We start from the raw sequence: 17978 nt of genomic DNA on the forward strand, positions 1-17978 counted from the left end.
ACATCCTTTCTACCCATCAAACACATGCACACCAACAAACTATCACATGATTCATGTTAATTCACACATACATACAACCTTAAACCATGCTTCCGCACTCATAATATATTGGTAAAATAAAACACAATTAAAATATCACACTAATGACACATCAAGACTCGAACCCAAATCTTCTCAACAAAACTAAGTACTATCAACCACTTGAGCTAATACTATTTCTTATATAATACTTGTCAAGAAATTCTCTTAGGTTATTCTCAACCCACAATTACTTGTACTTTATTAATTATTAATTGTATGAATTTCCTGGGTCTTACAACGATGACACATGTTGATACAATGTTTTTTATGACATCATTATTACTGAGGAAGGAGAAAATTATGCTAATGTGTCACGTAATGAAACTAAGAAAAATAAAAGTATATTAAATAAAAGAAAATTAAGAAGGACAAAAGTGAAATAAAATATAAAGTAAGGATTACCATCACAATGTCCTATAATAAGAATGACAAAAGATTGTACCACGTATATTTGTAGGTAAAATTTGTAATAAATAAAAATATCTTTATGGTCTATTTGGATGAGACAATTTAAGAAGTAATTCATTTATTTGGAGAATTTCAATTTCTTTGAAATAAAATGACTTGTTTGGATGAGAAAATTTAAAGGAAATTGAAATTGAGGAATTTTAAGTAGGTCTTTTAAATAACTAAAATAGTAGAATTTGAAATTACTAAAAAAAGAAGGAAAGTGAAATTCCACAATTTGTGTAATTCTTTATTGTTCAAGATGAAAAAAGGTTTGGTCGACTTGGTCGACAATTGACCAGGATTGATTCGGTCTAATTTGGTCTAATTTGGTCAAAAAGGTTTTAGCTTCCCTACCTGGAAACAGAGTCACATGTCCTCTGATCCCAGATGACTTTAACCAGGCTAACAGCTTTACCTCGGCGCTCCTCAACCTTGCTGTCCTCTAAACCGATTGGTGGTACCTCCACTGTGAGATCTTCCCTGATCTGAATATCCTCGGCTTCCAACACATGAGCCGGGTCAAACACATACTTCCTTAGCTACGAGACATGAAACACTGGATAAAGATTTGCCAACTGCAGGGGTAAGGCTATCTCGTAAGCCACCGGCCCAAACCTCCTCGTGATCTGATAGGGGCCAAGGAACTTGGGCGAAAGCTTCCTTGAGGGGAGAGCCCTCCCCACGCCCGTGGTTCGGGTCACCCTCAGGAATACATGATCACCAGCCGCGAACTCCAGAGGTCTCCTCCTACGGTCTGCATAGGTCTTTTGCCTACTATGAGAAGCCTGCATCCTGTACCTCACCATCCTCACTTTCTTAGTGGTCTGTTCTAACAATTCTGGTCCAACCAATATTGCCTCTCCATCCTGATACCAACAGAGAGGAGTCCCACACCTCCTGCCATAAAGAGCCTCGTACGGCGCCATGCCAATGCTCGCATGAAAGCTGTTGTTGTAGGTAAACTCGATTAAGGGCAACACCTCATCCCAAGCCCCTAGGTGATCCAATATACACGTCCGTAGTAAGTCCTCAAGTGACTGAATGGTCCTTTCTGATTGACCATCAGTCTGGGGATGGTAGGCCGAGCTCATAGTCAACTTGGTCCCAAAAGCCTCCTGTAAGGTTTGCCAGAACCGGGATGTAAAACATGGATCTCTGTCGGAAACTATGCTCGAAGGTACTCCATGCAATCTCACAATCTCCTTAATGTACAGCTGGGCCAACTTTGCCATGGACATCCTCAAGTTCATCGCCAAGAAGTGGGCACTCTTGGTCAATCGATCCACTATCACCTAGATGGTATCATGTCATCTAAAAGTCCGTGGCAGATGAGTCACAAAGTCCATGGAGATGATGTCCCATTTCCACACGGGTATCTCCAAAGGCTGTAGAATTCCCTCGAGCCTCTGGTGCCCCACCTTCGCCTTCTGACAAGTCAGACAGGCTGATACAAACTGTGCCACATCCTTTTTCATTCCCTGCCACCAGAAGTTTTCCTTGAGATCTTGGTACATCTTAGTCATGCCAAGATGAAGACTAAGACGACTCTTATGCCCCTCCTCAAGGATCAACCGTTTTACCTCGACGTCATTAGGTATGCACACCCTGCCTTGGAACCTCAGGATGCCATCATCACCCAAAGCGAAGTCTCTGGCTTCATCCGACCCAAGTTGTTCTCTAACCTTGTTCAAACCGGCGTCCAATAACTACCTCTCCCTGATTGAGTCCAAGAAGTCCATAAATATAGTAAGGGTACTACACCTAATGGACTCGGACCCCAACTCTACCTGTAGCCTCATTTCTCTGAACTTCTCTAGTAGTTCCACCTCCTTAATCATAAGGTATGCAATATGCACTATTTTTCTACTCAGGGCATCTGCCACTACATTCGCCTTCCCTGGGTGGTATAGGAGCTCGAAGTCGTAGTCCTTCAGGAATTTCATCCATCTTCTCTGCCTCATGTTCAGCTCCTTCTGGTAAAACAAATACTTGAGGCTCTTATGGTCGCTGAACACGCGGAACTGAGCACCATAGAGATAGTGCCTCTAGATCTTCAAGGCAAAGACTATCGCTGCCAACTCTAGGTCATGAGTGGGGTAATTACGCTCATGCACCTTAAGCTGTCTTGAAGCATACGCCATTGCCTTCTTTTCTTGTATCAAGACACAACCAAGCCCGAGATGAGACGCGTCGTAGTAGACCTCAAACGGTTTCCCAATGTCCAGAATTACCAATATGGGGGCACTAGTCAACCTCCGTTTAAGCTCTCGAAAACTCTCTTCACACCCGTCCGTCCAAGTGAAAGGTTGGTCCTTCCGGGTAAGCAAAGTCAGAGGTGCCATTATCTTGGAGAATCCCTCTATGAACCTCCTATAGTAGCCCGCTAACCCCACAAAGCTACTGATCTTTGTGGCCGACTTAGGACTTTCCCACTTTACCACTGCCTCGACCTTTGTTGGGTCCACTGCAATCCCTTGGGCAGATATCACATGCCCCAAAAACTCAACCTCATCCATCCAGAACTCCACTTAGACAACTTGGCATACAACTGCTTCTCTCTCAAAACACCTAGCACCAACCTTAGGTGTTCTGCATGCTCCTCTTGAGTCATGGAATAGATAAGGATGTCGTCTATGAAGACTACGACAAAATTATCTAGGAAAGGCTGGAAGATCCTATTCATGTAGTCCATGAACACCGCCGGAGCGTTGGTCACACCAAACGGCATAACCACATACTCATAGTGGCCGTACCTGGACCTGAAGGCCGTCTTTTGTACATCATCAGCATTCACCAAAATCTGATGATAACCCGATCGCAGATCTATCTTCGAGAATACAACTGATCCATCAAGTCATCAATTCTCGGGAGCGGATACTTGTTCTTGATAGTCATCTTGTTCAATTGCTTGTAGTCCACACACAGACGCGAACTCTCATCCTTCTTCTTTACCAATAGCACTGGCGCTCTCCAAGGCGAAGTGTTGGGCCGGATAAACTGCTTCGCCATCAGTTCCTCTATTTGCTTCTTAAGTTCGACCAATTCTGCCGGAGCCATGCGATATGGGGCCATCGACACCGGGCCTGTCCCGGGTACTAGATCTATAGAAAACTCCACTTCTCTACTGGAGGCAATCCTGGCACCTCCTCCGGGAATACATCTCAAAAATCTTGCACGACCGGTATCACTGATGTCGCGTCTCCTTTCTCCACCTCGAGATGTGTGAAGATCATGTAACACTGCGCGCCGTCATGTAGTCCCTTCATAACACGCTAAGAAGACACCAACTCAGGCTCCTCCGCGTCGGGAAAAAGCAGCTTCTTCTCTCGACAATCTGTGAGAACGCGATTGGCAGAGAGCCAATCCATTCCTAAGATTACCTCCAACTCTTGTAGAGACAGACATATTGGGTTCACCTTGTACCTGCGTCCCTCCACCTCCATTGGACACCTAGCACATAAGGACGATGTCTTGACCAAGCCTGACGCCGGAGTAGACACTGCAAGCTCACACTGCAACTCGCGCACCGGCATACCTAACCGTTCCACACATGCATTTGACACAAAGGAGTGTGTCGCTCCAGAATCATACAACACACAACAAGAAGTATCAACTATCATGCAACTACTCATAACCAAGTTACCTGAGCCTGATGCCTCAGCTCCTGACATAGCATACACCCTGTCGGTCGCCTGAGGCCTGTTGCCTCTGTCCCTCCTTTGGTGCTGATGGGGAGTCTGAACTGGAGGGCGTGTTGCTGCCCTAGAAGGTTGGGGCAATCCTTCCCAAAGTGGCCTTCCTTGCCATAGTTGTTGCACCTGCGGTAACCCTCCATGCGTGGACAAGCACTCCTCAGGTGAGGGCCTCCACAAATGTAGCACTGAACTCAGCCCTGTTGAGGAGAAAAGCTCCTAGACCCCTGAGGCTGATGGTGTGGTCTGTCATATGGTCCTCTCCGCTCCTCATGCCTGGGCTTGGACCCAGACGGTCCACCGATCCTCTAAGGCGACTATGGCTGCTGTGGGCGCTGGCTTTCCACCTCACGTTTCATCTTCTCCATCACCATGGCTTTCTCCACCAGAGCGGCAAAATCCTTGATGGACAAAGGAGCCACCATCAAGCGGATATCACCGCGGAGACCGCTCTCGAACTTACGGCATCTCCACTCCTCATCAAGCGGTAGGGTGTAGAAGCGGCTGAGATGCTTGAACCTCTCAGCATATTCTGTCACAGTCTTCCCTCCCTGGGTCAACTAGAGGAACTCCACCTCCTTGGCGTACCGGATGCTGTCTGGGAAGTACTCTGAGAGGAATCTCTCTCTGAAGGCCTCCCATGTCACTGGCTCATCCCTCTCCTCCAGGATGGATTTGGTGTTGATCCACCAATGCTCCGCCTCCCCCGTGAGCATGTACACAGAGAACGCCAACCTGTTCTCCGTAGGGCACATCTTCGCATCATAGATGCGCTCCAGATCCTTTAACCATTGGTCTGCGACGTCAGGACTAGTCTTGCCGTCAAACTTCGTCGGGTGGTGCTTCAGAAAGTCCTTCAAACTCCACTCCTTGACTGCAGGTCGTGGTTTAGGACCAAACACAGGGGCAGCTGCCCTGTTCTCCTCTAACTAGCAGAGGGCCTCCATATACTGCAGATGAGCATCCTCAGCAGCTACTCTTGCAACTTCCATCTGCTGCATCACCACCTGCTGCTGCTCAAGCGACGCCGCCTGTCGCTGCATGGATGCCTCATGCTGCTACATCATCGCAGTACTCTGCTGCGCCATAGCCGATACCATGGCTTCTATAGCTCTCACGATGTTCGGTGCGTCGCCTTGGGAGGATTGAGCGTCCCTACGGTGAGGTGCCATAGCTCACTGGAATAGAGAAAATCACTTGGTTAGGCTCGGTAAGATAGGATTTTACCTAAACTCTCAGAGACACACAGAGAAAGCTAAGCGGACAATCCAAGTCCACAGACCTAAGGAATGACCGCTCTGATACCATAAATGTAACGTCCCATTTAATTGATACGCGTAATTAAAAGAAACGCCACACATAAATAGCATAACAACGCATTCCTAGGGTGCTTAACACCACCCTTACAAAACTAGGCACACCAAGATGCCAACAATAACAGGATAACGGTTTGACTAAAAGTATATAAATCCAAGAACAACGAATACATGGGCCATAGCCCTAACGAAAAGCCCAACAAAAACTAAAGTCCAATCCACGCGGACTATGTAACGGAATTACCATCTCCCTGTTGTCCACGAGTGTTCCTCGTCTCTGCTCATACCAACAAGTTGATGATCATCGCAAAAGAGAGTACCACACAACAGAACACACAACAACAAAAGTAGGGTAAGCTAGAGCATAAAATCATTTCATCAATGGATTCAGATACATTTTCACAGTCCAACATACATACATCACACAAGCATGTTACTACCTTCCAAACAATACACTACGACTCGACTCGACTCATCCGGATATATATAACTTGGTCGGATTCAGCGGACGCTTGCACTTGTGGTGGATACCTCTGCTCACCCCCGAGCTGCTTGCCCCCGAGCTATGTGTTACAAGTGTTTCATTGAATCAATTTCCCTCACCACAAGGTTAGCCTTTAATGAATTTCAATCCTCCTGCTACTCTCACCACAGGGGTCAGTCCGCACTAAGTGAGACTAACTGGCTCCTTAGAGTGTCAGGATGCAATCCTTACCTTGAATTCTTACCTAGTTATACAGATGGGGCACCACCATGGGCACCCACTAACAGGGGCCATGGAATTACGTCCCGACTACTGAAGCGCAACCCCGGAGGTCTCACATAGAGACCCCAAGGAATTACACGCTGACACGGACCAACATTCATAAATCAGCAATACGAGAACATTAAATCATATTTACAATTTCATACCAACCCCTGGGATTAATTCCTCCTACGTATCACATTTTGAATCCATACCACTAGTCATCACCACCCCATGAGTCTAGGGCCTCATCTCATATCAATACCATGTTACTTTAGTTCCAATCCACTCATTCATTTCACATGCCAAGTTCCCACAATACCCATCATTCACCATTTATGAATCATGTCACGCATACATAGCAATCCATTAGGCATATATCCACACATATGTACATGTATCTCATCATAGCAATCATACCCAAACAATGCCAATCATCCAAGAGTAAACACACAACAAAACACAGCACTGTCTCGCCCAAACCCTCGCTCAGGCGAGACGTGCTCGCTCAGGCGAGTCCCCCTTCGCCTAGGCGAGGGCTCGAAAAGGGGCAGGAGCACACGCAGGATCTCGCTTAGGCGAGACCCCTCTCGCCTGGGCGAGGTACTTGCTCGCTCAAAAGTCGAGCTGGTCGCCTGGGCGACTTTTCGCACAAAAATGGTTCTAGGCGAGTCCCTGTTCATCTTGCCTAGGCGACACTGGCTCGCTTGGGCGAGAGTAACAGGTCTCGCCACTGTTCTCCTACAACAGTCGTACCCACCAAACCAGAACAACACACCAAACGCATTTCAAGCACTCAAAACCTCAAATCAGTCAAAGACCTCAGTACAACAGTAAAACAATAGTAAAAAATGAAGTACACGAGTGGATTCTAGCTTCCCTACCTGGAAACAGGGTTAACGAAAGCCTTGACGACACAACAACGAGCACTTCAACCCTAGGAACGCACTAAAGAGCTGAAAACAGAAGGTACACGGGACAAAGGGGGCGGATTAATACAAAACCCTAACTGTGAAATATAAAGGAAAAGCAATGGAACTCATACGATCTAGAAAGGGACACTTACGTAGAGTAGGAACTGGTTTGGAGCTAGTTCGAGAAGGCTTGGGGAGAAACCCTAGCAGAGCGTCCTGTGAGAGCAAAGGGGATGACGACTGGTTTCTGGAAGTGAATGGAAGTGTCAAATTAGGACAAAAAGGGGCCTTACAGATACAAAATAAAAAATATATTTTGAACTACACAAAAATACAATAAGAATAGTATGCAAAATTTATATTTCTAATTATGTAATCTAAATACATTTTTATTTTATATTATAAATTGTATAGCAAAATTTGTATTCCAAATTATATAATTCGGAATCCAAAATAAAAAATGCAAGATAATCTTGAGTTTATGAAGAGGAGATGGAGGTTTATAAAGATGGCGATGAGGGGTGTGCATGAAAGAAGATAAGCGCAAAAATGAGTTTTAACCTTGGTTATAGAGGTACAGGAAGAAATGCCCAAATACTAAGCGCTTTCTAAGTAAGCCCAAATGTATCGAAATGTGTATCTGTTAAGTTTGTTTTAAAACTAAAATGGTTTACATGGGTAAGTAGTAACTCAACCGCTAACAAGCTAATGCCAACAGAAGAATTCTATATTTCTATTCCTTTGAAAATTTCCAAAGGTGAGTGTAGTAAGTGCTTAAATTCTTGTAATCCCAAGAAGCAACAGCTTAAAAGTTAATTTCCCGTCTCTCAGCAAAAAACTTTCCCATGAATGTTTGGACAGAAAGAAGGGCAAGCCAGACTCCAGTATCAGCTCCTTCCTCAACAGTGTTATTCCCTGCATAACCTGTTAGAGCTGTCTTCACCCAACCTGGGCAGTAGCAGTTAATATAAATCTTTTGTCCTTCTGCTCTCTCAGAAAGCTTCCTTCCCATAAGCCTTGTATAGGCATTAACAGCAAGTTTGGACACCGAGTAATCAGTATACACTTGAGGCCAACCACTTGTACTCCATGTTCCATCCTCAACTTGTCGTAGAAAAGTAGATACAGTCCTGTCAATAACCTCATCTGAAAGGGATTCCACATCACTCAGTTCCTCCCTTAAGGCTACATTACCGATTCTCTGTCACACAAACAAAAAGTTATCAGATTTATATCTAGCAGAGGTCATACGGGGCGCATTGGTCCAATACAACTTTAGAGATAAAAAGAGAAATATTTTACCACAATTTTTGTGTTTTTAAATAAGTTGTTTACAAATACATCACTAAAGATTGCAACAAGGATTCAAGCAATTCAAAGTATTTTTCATTTTATTAAGGAAGGATGTATGGGTCTGATCACTGGAATTTTTATCCAAGATATGCAATTCACACTTCACCTACCGTAACCAACAACTTAAACAACAAATAAGCAATTTATGTCAGCGAGCAATCTTGATTAATATACCAGAAGGAAAATATTGCGCATTTTGTATTTCAGAACATGAACAGTTCTAAGTGAAAATCATGGGAAGTTTTTAACCCCAAGAAGAAGACATGAGAGTATTAGAAAGGGAAAGAATCTAAGATCAATAAATCCTTTTTCAGCAAACAGTATAAATAGTTTTACTTACATTCCGTCTTCCATTTAGCCGACCAAGACGTGAGCTTACATTTACAATGCGAGCACCGACATGGGATGGTTTCATCAATGGAATAATAGCTTCAATCATGTTCTTGGTGCCGTAATAATTTGTTTCAATAACCTTATGAGCATTCTCCACTGAGTTATCAGACCCAAGATTGAAATTAACACCAGCATTGTTTACCTACAGGTCAATCATATTGTTTAGAAGCATAAATAAGAATGAGTAAAACCATATTCTGCGAGTACAATTTTAATCATCTTATCGTGTTTAATTCCATGTTTTGCATATTTAGATCCACAACAAACAAAATCTGAAACAAAAATAATTTGATAATACAATAGTAAAGAGAAGCGCAGGTTGTTTGTTATCATCAAAAGGGATGCAACAGTTGGATAGATCCCAACAGAACATGCTAATTTAGTTAAAATAAGACCAACTATATTGAAAGCACATGCTAGAAACTGACCAGAATATCTAAACCACCATAATTTTCCCGCAACCACTCCACAAATTGGTTGATGGATGAATGGTCCACTACGTCAAGTTGATGATAAACCACACTAAGACCACCTTCTTGCAAAGATTTAATCGATTCAACACCAGCACTAGAGTCTCTTGAGGTCAGTATAACAGTCAATCCATGAACGGCAAGTTGTCTACAAATCTCAAACCCAATTCCTCTATTTCCACCAGTTACAACAGCAACGGTTTCCTTGGACCACCACCTATGAAACCTCAAATCAACAACAATTAGAACAAGCTATGGAGATCAGAAGAATATCTGTAATTCTGTAAACTATGGATGGTTAAAGGCTAAAACAACAGTTTGTCGTGAAAAACACGTGCCAAGAGTTAAATGCTAGCCAAGTGGCAACACTCTCTGACTAGGTTCGTTTATCTAACATTTGGACCTGCACTTGAAGCTCAACACCAGTTTTTCTCCTCACTGGCCTGAAGGTGCATGGAAATGAAGATATGGATGAAGGGGTCAGTGCAAAGGTCATCTACACATATTGGCATGTACCAAAACATTGAAAAAAGAAATCAACTTCTGTATTCGTAACTATTGCCCAGGAACACTATCAACACATGTTTTCTAACACCGATTTTATTAATTAGTGAAATACACTAATTGGTGTATGTTCTGCCCCCATTTAGTGGGATTGACTAGTTATATCATCAAACGATAAAGAGCAGAGTAAATTACATAAACCACTTTAGAGTAGAGATTTCCTGAAATTATACGAACTATCTTTTCTCATTTTTTGCACGAACAACAAATTTCCTTATAGAGCTCAGTGTAATATTTTTTAATATGTAACGGGTTAGTGTAATGCATAAGGAGTTCATGTAATGTTTTCAAACAATTAAGTAGACAGAGTAAGCAGTGGCAGACCTATATATGTTTGCCGGTGGGCTGATACACCTCCTCATTTTCCCAAAATTACAACTAAATATACTAAGTTTTATCTTTTGCACTCCTTAAATTCATATATTATTGACTTCACTACCAAGTGACAACATCACCATATACTGATATAAGAATATGCAAACTCATATTATGAAATAATAATATTCATTAATTTTTAGATGAGTTGTTCCCACTGATCTAGAGTCTTAGATCTATCACTATCTATAAGCTATCTATAAGGGTAGAAAATGTTGGGAAACAACTTGTTAGGTTCTTTCAAGGAAAAACACAAGAGAAGTTCCGGGGAAGGAGTGTAACAGTGAAAAGTGTGCACACTCATGATACTTCGTCCAACTCATAACCTGAGACAATATGTGTGGGGTTATTTCTCTTTATATGATGTTCTTCTACCTCACAATTACATCCCACAGTAAAGGCAGGAGAAATTAGTGAATTCAAAAAATTTCAGAGTAGTAGCTGTAACTTACTCTAAAGCACATGTAACTGCTGTTTTTTCTTTTTCATGGTTTCCCTCAAGATTAAGGTGCCGCCATCCATGGTGCACAAACACAATTACGAAAACAAAAGTTGGGTTGGATGTAAATTGGTTTTTCAACATTTGAAGAATGGTTAGGAGGAATGTAGAAAAAATTGTAGTAACATTTCAGTTCAATAAAAAGAAACAAATAAAATGCACATCAAAACTAAAAACAAAACTGGTTCATTTTGCAGAGATAAAGTCAGCTAGTAGCGTAAGTCAGTTCGCGTGGCTACTAAATTTGTGGGCTTCAAAATCTAAAACAGAAAAGAGAAAGGGAATTGCAAAATAATAAACTAAAAATGAAAAACAAGGAAAAGAAAAGGAAAAATTAACCTCTGATGATCAGAATAGGGAACGGTCATCTGAAAGCGTATCTCTTGCAATCGCTTTTCTCTTCGTTCCTTAGCTTTTTCTTTGTTCCCCATTGCTCTCTGTCTCTGTCTCTCTGTGGGGCTCTGGCGACTATGCAGTAGCTGTGTCCAATTGGAACTTCATCAGGTGGAGGAGCATGAAGAGAGAATGAAGATAGTTTGATTTAGATTTTGCTTGAATTAATTATTTTTGTTTAGTTACTGCGTGGTTTGGTTCTTCATCTTCTAATTACAATATATATTTTTTAATTTTTATTAATACTTTATTCTAGGTGGTATATTTGGAATTTTTTTAATTAAATTCGAAGTTTCTTTTTCATTATTCATATATTATTGATATTAAACGTTGTGTACGACAAAAATAACACCAATTATATTTATAGCACAATATGCTAGTTTTGTCTACTAAAAAATTGTGTAAATATTAAAAAAGTATTTTAAATATAGGAATTAAATAAATAAAATTGTATAACTATGTACAAGTTAATAATTAAAACTAATTAATTTTAAAATAATAGATACTAAATATTTTACTTTATAATGAAAATGTTTTTATTAAATATTAATTTTATAGAAAAATATTATACTACTAACTAATTATAAACATTTTTAAATATATTTTGCAAACTAATTTCTAAAGAAGTTTACAAAAGTTAATTTAAGGTTTTGTTGTCTAAGTCATGGTCGAGATAGGTTTGACAACTAGGACGGGCTGAGATGAGTAGAGACAAATCGACCCAAAGAAGGGTTGACCCGGACGAATGATAGAGACTACCGGCCCATGCTTAGCCAAGACGAGTTGGCCAAAACCGATGACTAAGATAAGCCAAATCGGGTTGACAAACAAAATGGGTTCGGTTGATAGTTGAGACTGGCTGGATTGACCCTCAGGTCGAGACAAGTCGACAACCAAGAAGGATCGAACTAGACTGACATCTGAGACGGACTGATCCAGGCCCACAGTTAACAAAGATCGACCCAAACTCACAGTTGAAAAGGATCAACCCAAACTGACGATCGAGATGGACCAACCTCAAATTAACGATCGAGACAGACCAACCTGAACTCATGACCAAAACAGGTCAACACAGGGCGATGACTTTGAATCATTTAATTGTTTATAACAAACTTTAATTAACTAAGAGAACTAAGAAACTTTTAGAACACTTTTTAATATTTCAACAACTCTTTTCCTTCTAATTTTTTTAATTGCCTATGTACTTAATTTAACCTCATAAATACATTAAATAAAAACCAAAATAACACTCAATAAAAATTAACTTTTAAATATATCTATTGAAACCCTAACCCCTTAAGGTTTCTCCCTTTTTTCTTAATTTGATTACTGATTAAATCAGTAATCTAGGGTTAGTTGTTCCCCTTTTTCCCTTTCCTATAAAAACCCCTTTGGGTTTTTCCCCTTTACTGTAACACATTTTTACAATACAGAAACATAAAAAAGTTTTCGTTTTTCTCTCACCTTGCCTTGCGTTTTCTCTCCCAGCGCTTCACACTATTTTGCTTCTGTCCTGGAGTTTCTCTCCTCCCGTGACAGCATCTTCTCCTTCTCTCTTTCACCTTTCTCATCTGCAGCCATGAATCTTTCTTCCTCTCACGAAGCTATGAGAAGAAGAGTGTGTTTGGCACTTCAATATGGTACCAGAGCAGGTTCTTAAACCTGTTATGCTTCCGCAAACCTCTACATTCTACCAAGAAAGTGTTTCTTGGCATCTTTTCGAAGAATCATGGATGAAAAACCAGAAACAAAGCCAGAAAACATCAGCCAAAAGGCCAACAGCTTCGATCTTGACCAATCCCTCATACCCACCAGCCCATTTTATCTACATCCTCGGGAAAATCCAGGTTTGGTTCTAGTTTCTAATGTTCTAAATGACACTAACTATGTTTCTTGGAGCAGGAACATGCAACGTGCCTTGCTTTCCAAGAACAAGCTAAAATTCGTTAATGGCAGCATTGTAACTCCTCTTCCCACTGATCCAAATTATGAAGCTTGGGAAAGATGCAATGTATTGATTCTCTCATGGATTATGAGAGCCCTTGCACCAGATATTGCAGAAAGTGTGATGTATATAGATTCTGCCAAGGAATTATGGGACGAATTGAAAGAAAGATTCTCTCAAGGAGATTACTTTCAAATTTCAGATCTGCTGCAAGAGATTCACTCTATCAGACAGGGAGATAGAAGCATAAGTCAATTCTTTACAGAACTAAAGAAACTGTGGGAGGAGTTGGATTTCTTGAGACCAATGCCCAACTGCACCTGTGGGAGACCTTGTGATTGTGACCTTACCAAGGTTTTCTTGAGACAAAGGGAAACTGAACATGTTATTTGTTTCTTAAAGGGATTGAATGATAACTACAACAGCGTTAGAACTCAAATTTTACTCATGGAACCCCTACCTAACATCAACAAAGTCTTTTCTCTTATCATGCAACAAGAAAGGAAGGGCAATGGTTCTGGAATTGTGACCAATGAGAACAAAATCTTGATGAATACTGCTGACAGAAATTATAGAAGCCAAAAACAAGGTTCTTGGAGGGGTCAGGGAAGAGGCAATGGATCTCGAACACAAGGAAGAGGCAGAGGCAGAAATCCTAATCAAGGAAAGCAATGTACCTACTGCCACAAGATGAACCACACTGCAGAGGAATGCTATTCAAAGCATGGGTATCCTCCTTGGTATAAACAAAGAACAGAACAGGACAAAAACTCTTCCAACAATAAATCTACAAGCACACAACAGATGTGCAACCTTAATGTCAGTTTTGAGTCTCAAAAATCTGCTGATCATGCCCCAGATGAAGGTACTGTCAACGCTTCCCTTAGTGCTGAACATATACAAAGGGTGCTGAAACTTTTGGATGACAAAGATGAGTCAAAACACATTATTAGCCACATCCAAAGCTTTAACAATAATGCGTCAACCCACAAACATCAACAAGGTAAACTTTGGATTCTTGATACATGAGCCACTAACCATATAACCTATGACCTAAATCAACTTTCTGTTTTCTATAGAATCAAGCCCATTATTGTGAAATTACCTAACAATTCCACTGTTGTTGCTGAGTTTGCTGAAACTAAGAAATTTTCAGATTCTTTAGTTCTTTTTAATGTTCTTTACATCCCTGAATTTTCTTTCAATCTAATATTTGTTCAAACTCTCATTAAGGATTTGAATTGCAAATTAACTTTTTCTTGTGAGCACTGTCAGATACAGGACAACCATTCATCCAAGATGATTGGGCATGCTAGCAGTTTAGATGGGCTTTACTACCTAGATGAAAATACATCCCCTCTACAAGATCATGCCTTCGTTAATACTATTGTGAATTACTCTAAGAAAAATATCAATGTTTGGCACTACAGGCTGGGACATCCTTGTAATAATGTTTTAAAACAAATATGTAGAATTTTTCCTTATGTTCATAATTCTTGTACAAACATATGTGATATTTGCCATTATTCTAAGCAACACAAACTGCCTTTCCCCAATAGTAGTACTAATTCTGATGATTGTTTTGATTTAATACATGTTGACATATGGGGACCTATTTCTATTCCTTCCATACATGGGCACAAATATTTTCTTACTATGGTAGATGATTACTCTAAACATACTTGGATTTTTCTCATGCTTCTAAAGGTGAAACTAGAAATCTTTTGTTAAATTTCGTCATCTATATCAAAAATCAGTTTAAGAAGGATATTAAGGTCATAAGATCTGATAATGGTCCAAAATTTGAGTATATTGATCTCTATAACAAATATGGCATTATTCATCAAAAGAGTTGTGTGGGAACTCCACAACAAAACTCTGTCGTCGAAAGAAAACACCAGCATCTTTTAAATGTTACTAGAAGTTTACTTTTTCAATCCAATTTACCTAAATGCTACTGGTCTTATGTTGTTAACCATGTTGTTCACCTAATAAACACAATGCCTTCTACTATTTTAAAGGATAAATCTCCTTATGAAATGCTTTACCAGAAACCTCCTACCTATCTTGATTTAAAAACCTTTGGTTGTCTAAGTTTTGCCTCTACTTCTGATGTTAACAGAAGTAAACTTGATCCTAGGGCAAGGAAGTGTGTTTTTATTGGTTTCAAAAATGGAATAAAAGGATATATTCTTCTTGATTTAAAAACCAGAGAGATTTTTATAAGTAAAAATGTTCTGTTCTATGAAACTATCTTTCCTTGCAGCTCTATGGATAATGACACTACTGAGAAGACTATACCTCAATATCTAAATTTCTTGAATGATTCCCGAATTAATACCAGGGAAGACCATGTCTATCTTAACAATCCTGCAGAGGAAAATCAAGATGATGATGAAAGCATTACTGATGTTGATGAAGACAGGGTTATTAATGATTCTAATCAGGGACAAACTGAACCTGCATAGATTGAGAACCAATATGCTCATGATCAGGGCAATCAAAATAACAGCTCAACCTATCAACAGAATGAGGTAGAAGAAGACATTCAGAATCTAAGAAGATCCACAAGGAACAAAAAGCTTCCTCAATACCTAAACGATTACCAGGTTAATGGTTCCTTTATTATTAATAATTCCTGCCAATCTAAACATACAAGTCAACTTAAAAATAGCTATAAAACTGCTTATCCTATTAATTCTGTTGTATCTTATGATGGTTTGTCTAAGGAACATCTCAACTACACTCTTACTATCACTGCCAATCATGAACCGCAGTCTTATACAGAAGCCAATAAAATTACTGAATGGATGGATGCCATGAACAGAGATATCCAAGCTTTGGAGAACAACAAGACTTTGTATCTCAATGATCTCCCTGATGGAAAAAGGCCCATAGGGTGCAAATGGATTTTCAAGACCAAATATAATGCAGATGGAACTATAGAAAGGCACAAGGCTAGATTGGTTGCAAAAGGATATTCTCAACTTGAAGGAGTGGACTACTTTGACACTTTCTCTCCTGTGGCTAAGCTCACGACTATGAGGATCATTCTAGCACTTGCTGCTGCAAGGGACTAGTACATATATCAACTTGATGTTGATAATGCCTTCTTGCATGGAGACCTAAATGAGGAGGTCTACATGACACCTCCACCAGGACTGAAACTTACCAAACAAGGTCAAGTTTGTCGCCTAACCAAGTCCTTGTATGGCCTCAAGCAAGCCAATCGACAATGGTTTGCTAAGTTGTCTTCTTTTCTCTTAAATCTTGGTTTTGTTCAATCTAATTCTGATTATTCCCTTTTTACATATAAAACCACTAGTACTTTCACTGCTCTACTTGTGTATGTAGAGGACATTATTCTAGCAGGGGACTCTATGGAAATCATCAATAAAACCAAGAGTATATTGCATCAGACTTTCAAAATCAAGGATTTGGGCAAGCTGAAATACTTTCTGGGTTTTGAAATCTCAAGAACTAAAAAAGGGATCCATATGTGCCAAAGGAAGTACACCTTGGACATATTAAATGAAACAGGAATGGTCAACAACAAACCTTGCCAAACTCCTCTCATGAGTGACATAAAACCTCTCTTTGACACCAACAAGCCCTCATGCAATGCTGACTCCTACAAACGGCTAATAGGGAAACTTCTTTACCTCACCAATTCTAGACCTGATATCAACTACTCAGTGCATCTCCTTAGTCAATTTGTTCAGACACCCACTACTTATCATCAGCTGCTCAACATATCCTAAGATGCATTAAAGTTGATCCTGGTCGTGGACTATTTTTTCCTAAAGAGAATGACCTACAAATTAAGGGCTACAATGACTCTGACTAGGCCACTTACCCTGAAACCTGTCGCAGCATCACTGGTTACTGTGTTTTCTTAGGAAATTTGCTCATATCTTGGAGGTCAAAGAAGTAGAACACTGTTTCCAAATCATCTTTTGAAGCCGAGTACAGAGCCCTAGCCACCACTTCTTGTGAAATCCAATGGATCAGTTATATTCTTCGTGATCTTTGCACTCAGCTTCATCCACCACTAGTTCTCTACTGCGATAATCAGTCAGCTCAACATATCGCTCAAAATCCCTCATTCCACGAGTGAACGAAACATATCAATATTGACTGTCATATGATTCGTGAACGGCTACAGAACAATCTCTTCCGTCTTCTTCCCATCTGCTCTGAAGACCAGCTCGCCGACGTCTTCACGAAAGCTCTCCACCGCACCAACTTCAAGATCAACATTCACAAGCTTGGGATGTTGAGCATTCACCATCCAGCTTGAGGGGAGGATATTGAAACCCTAACCCCTTAGGGTTTCTCCCTTTTTCCCTTAGTTTGATTACTGATTAAATCAATAATCTAGGGTTAGTTGTTCCCCTTTTTCCCTTTCCTATAAAAACCCCTTTGGGTTTTTCCCCTTTACTGTAACACATTTTTACAATACAGAAACATAATAAAGTTTTTGTTTTTCTCTCACCTTGCCTTGCATCTTCTCTCCCAGCTCTTCACACTATTTTGCTTCTGTCCTGGAGTTTCTCTCCTCCTGTGACAACATCTTCTCCTTCTCTCTTTCGCCTTTCTCATCTGCAGTCATGAATCTCTCTTCCTCTCGCGAAGCTATGAGAAGAAGAATGTGTTTGGTACTTCAATAATATCTTTATTCTTAAATTATCACCAAAGTATCTTTACTCGAAACTCGAGTATTCTCTTCAAATTCAACTATATTTTCTATTTATGTAATTAAAAACTATTCGTTGAATATATTTTAAT

The 17978-nt window shown here is 40.3% G+C and overlaps 3 protein-coding genes across 3 annotated transcripts; 1 reads left to right on the plus strand and 2 right to left on the minus strand.

Moving 5' to 3' along the window:
* Positions 1-3803: 3803 nt before the first annotated feature.
* LOC146888366 (uncharacterized) lies at positions 3804-5266 on the minus strand. The gene is made up of 4 exons (XM_085670075.1): positions 5201-5266; positions 4812-5152; positions 4576-4727; positions 3804-4423 (listed from the first exon to the last, which is right to left on the minus strand). The coding sequence occupies exons 1-4, from the start codon at positions 5264-5266 to the stop codon at positions 3804-3806; spliced, it is 1179 nt and encodes a 392-aa protein (XP_085526201.1).
* Positions 5267-7785: 2519 nt separating this feature from the next.
* On the minus strand, positions 7786-17704 carry LOC114169512 (short-chain dehydrogenase/reductase 2-like). Its single transcript, XM_028054693.2, has 5 exons — positions 17686-17704; positions 11192-11331; positions 9373-9631; positions 8892-9086; positions 7786-8399 (listed from the first exon to the last, which is right to left on the minus strand). Exons 1-5 carry the CDS (start codon positions 17695-17697, stop codon positions 8004-8006), a joined length of 1002 nt encoding a protein of 333 aa, XP_027910494.2. The 5' UTR covers positions 17698-17704; the 3' UTR covers positions 7786-8003.
* Positions 13152-14219, plus strand: LOC146888367 (uncharacterized). Its single transcript, XM_085669751.1, has one exon. The coding sequence runs from the start codon at positions 13152-13154 to the stop codon at positions 14217-14219; it is 1068 nt and encodes a 355-aa protein (XP_085525877.1).
* Positions 17705-17978: the final 274 nt, after the last annotated feature.

Source organism: Vigna unguiculata, chromosome 2 (assembly GCF_037176805.1).
Source record: "Vigna unguiculata cultivar grain cowpea cultivar isolate G323 ecotype 2 chromosome 2, ASM3717680v1, whole genome shotgun sequence".
Lineage (NCBI taxonomy): Eukaryota > Viridiplantae > Streptophyta > Magnoliopsida > Fabales > Fabaceae > Vigna > Vigna unguiculata.

Excerpts from the sequence above, each read along its gene's own strand:
- LOC146888366 (XM_085670075.1), bottom strand. The coding sequence starts at position 5,266 with ATGCAGCGACAGGCGGCGTCGCTTGAGCAGCAGCAGGTGGTGATGCAG. Across the intron at positions 5,153-5,200 it reads AGCAGATGGAAGTTGCAAGA|TTAGAGGAGAACAGGGCAGC; the intron begins GTAGCTGCTGAG and ends GCCCTCTGCTAG. Across the intron at positions 4,728-4,811 it reads TACTTCCCAGACAGCATCCG|CCGCTTCTACACCCTACCGC; the intron begins GTACGCCAAGGA and ends CAAGCATCTCAG.
- LOC146888367 (XM_085669751.1), top strand. The coding sequence starts at position 13,152 with ATGCAACGTGCCTTGCTTTCCAAGAACAAGCTAAAATTCGTTAATGGC.
- LOC114169512 (XM_028054693.2), bottom strand. Across the intron at positions 9,632-11,191 it reads CCCTATTCTGATCATCAGAG|GTGGTGGTCCAAGGAAACCG; the intron begins GTTAATTTTTCC and ends GAGGTTTCATAG. Across the intron at positions 8,400-8,891 it reads GGCTAAATGGAAGACGGAAT|AGAATCGGTAATGTAGCCTT; the intron begins GTAAGTAAAACT and ends TTTGTGTGACAG.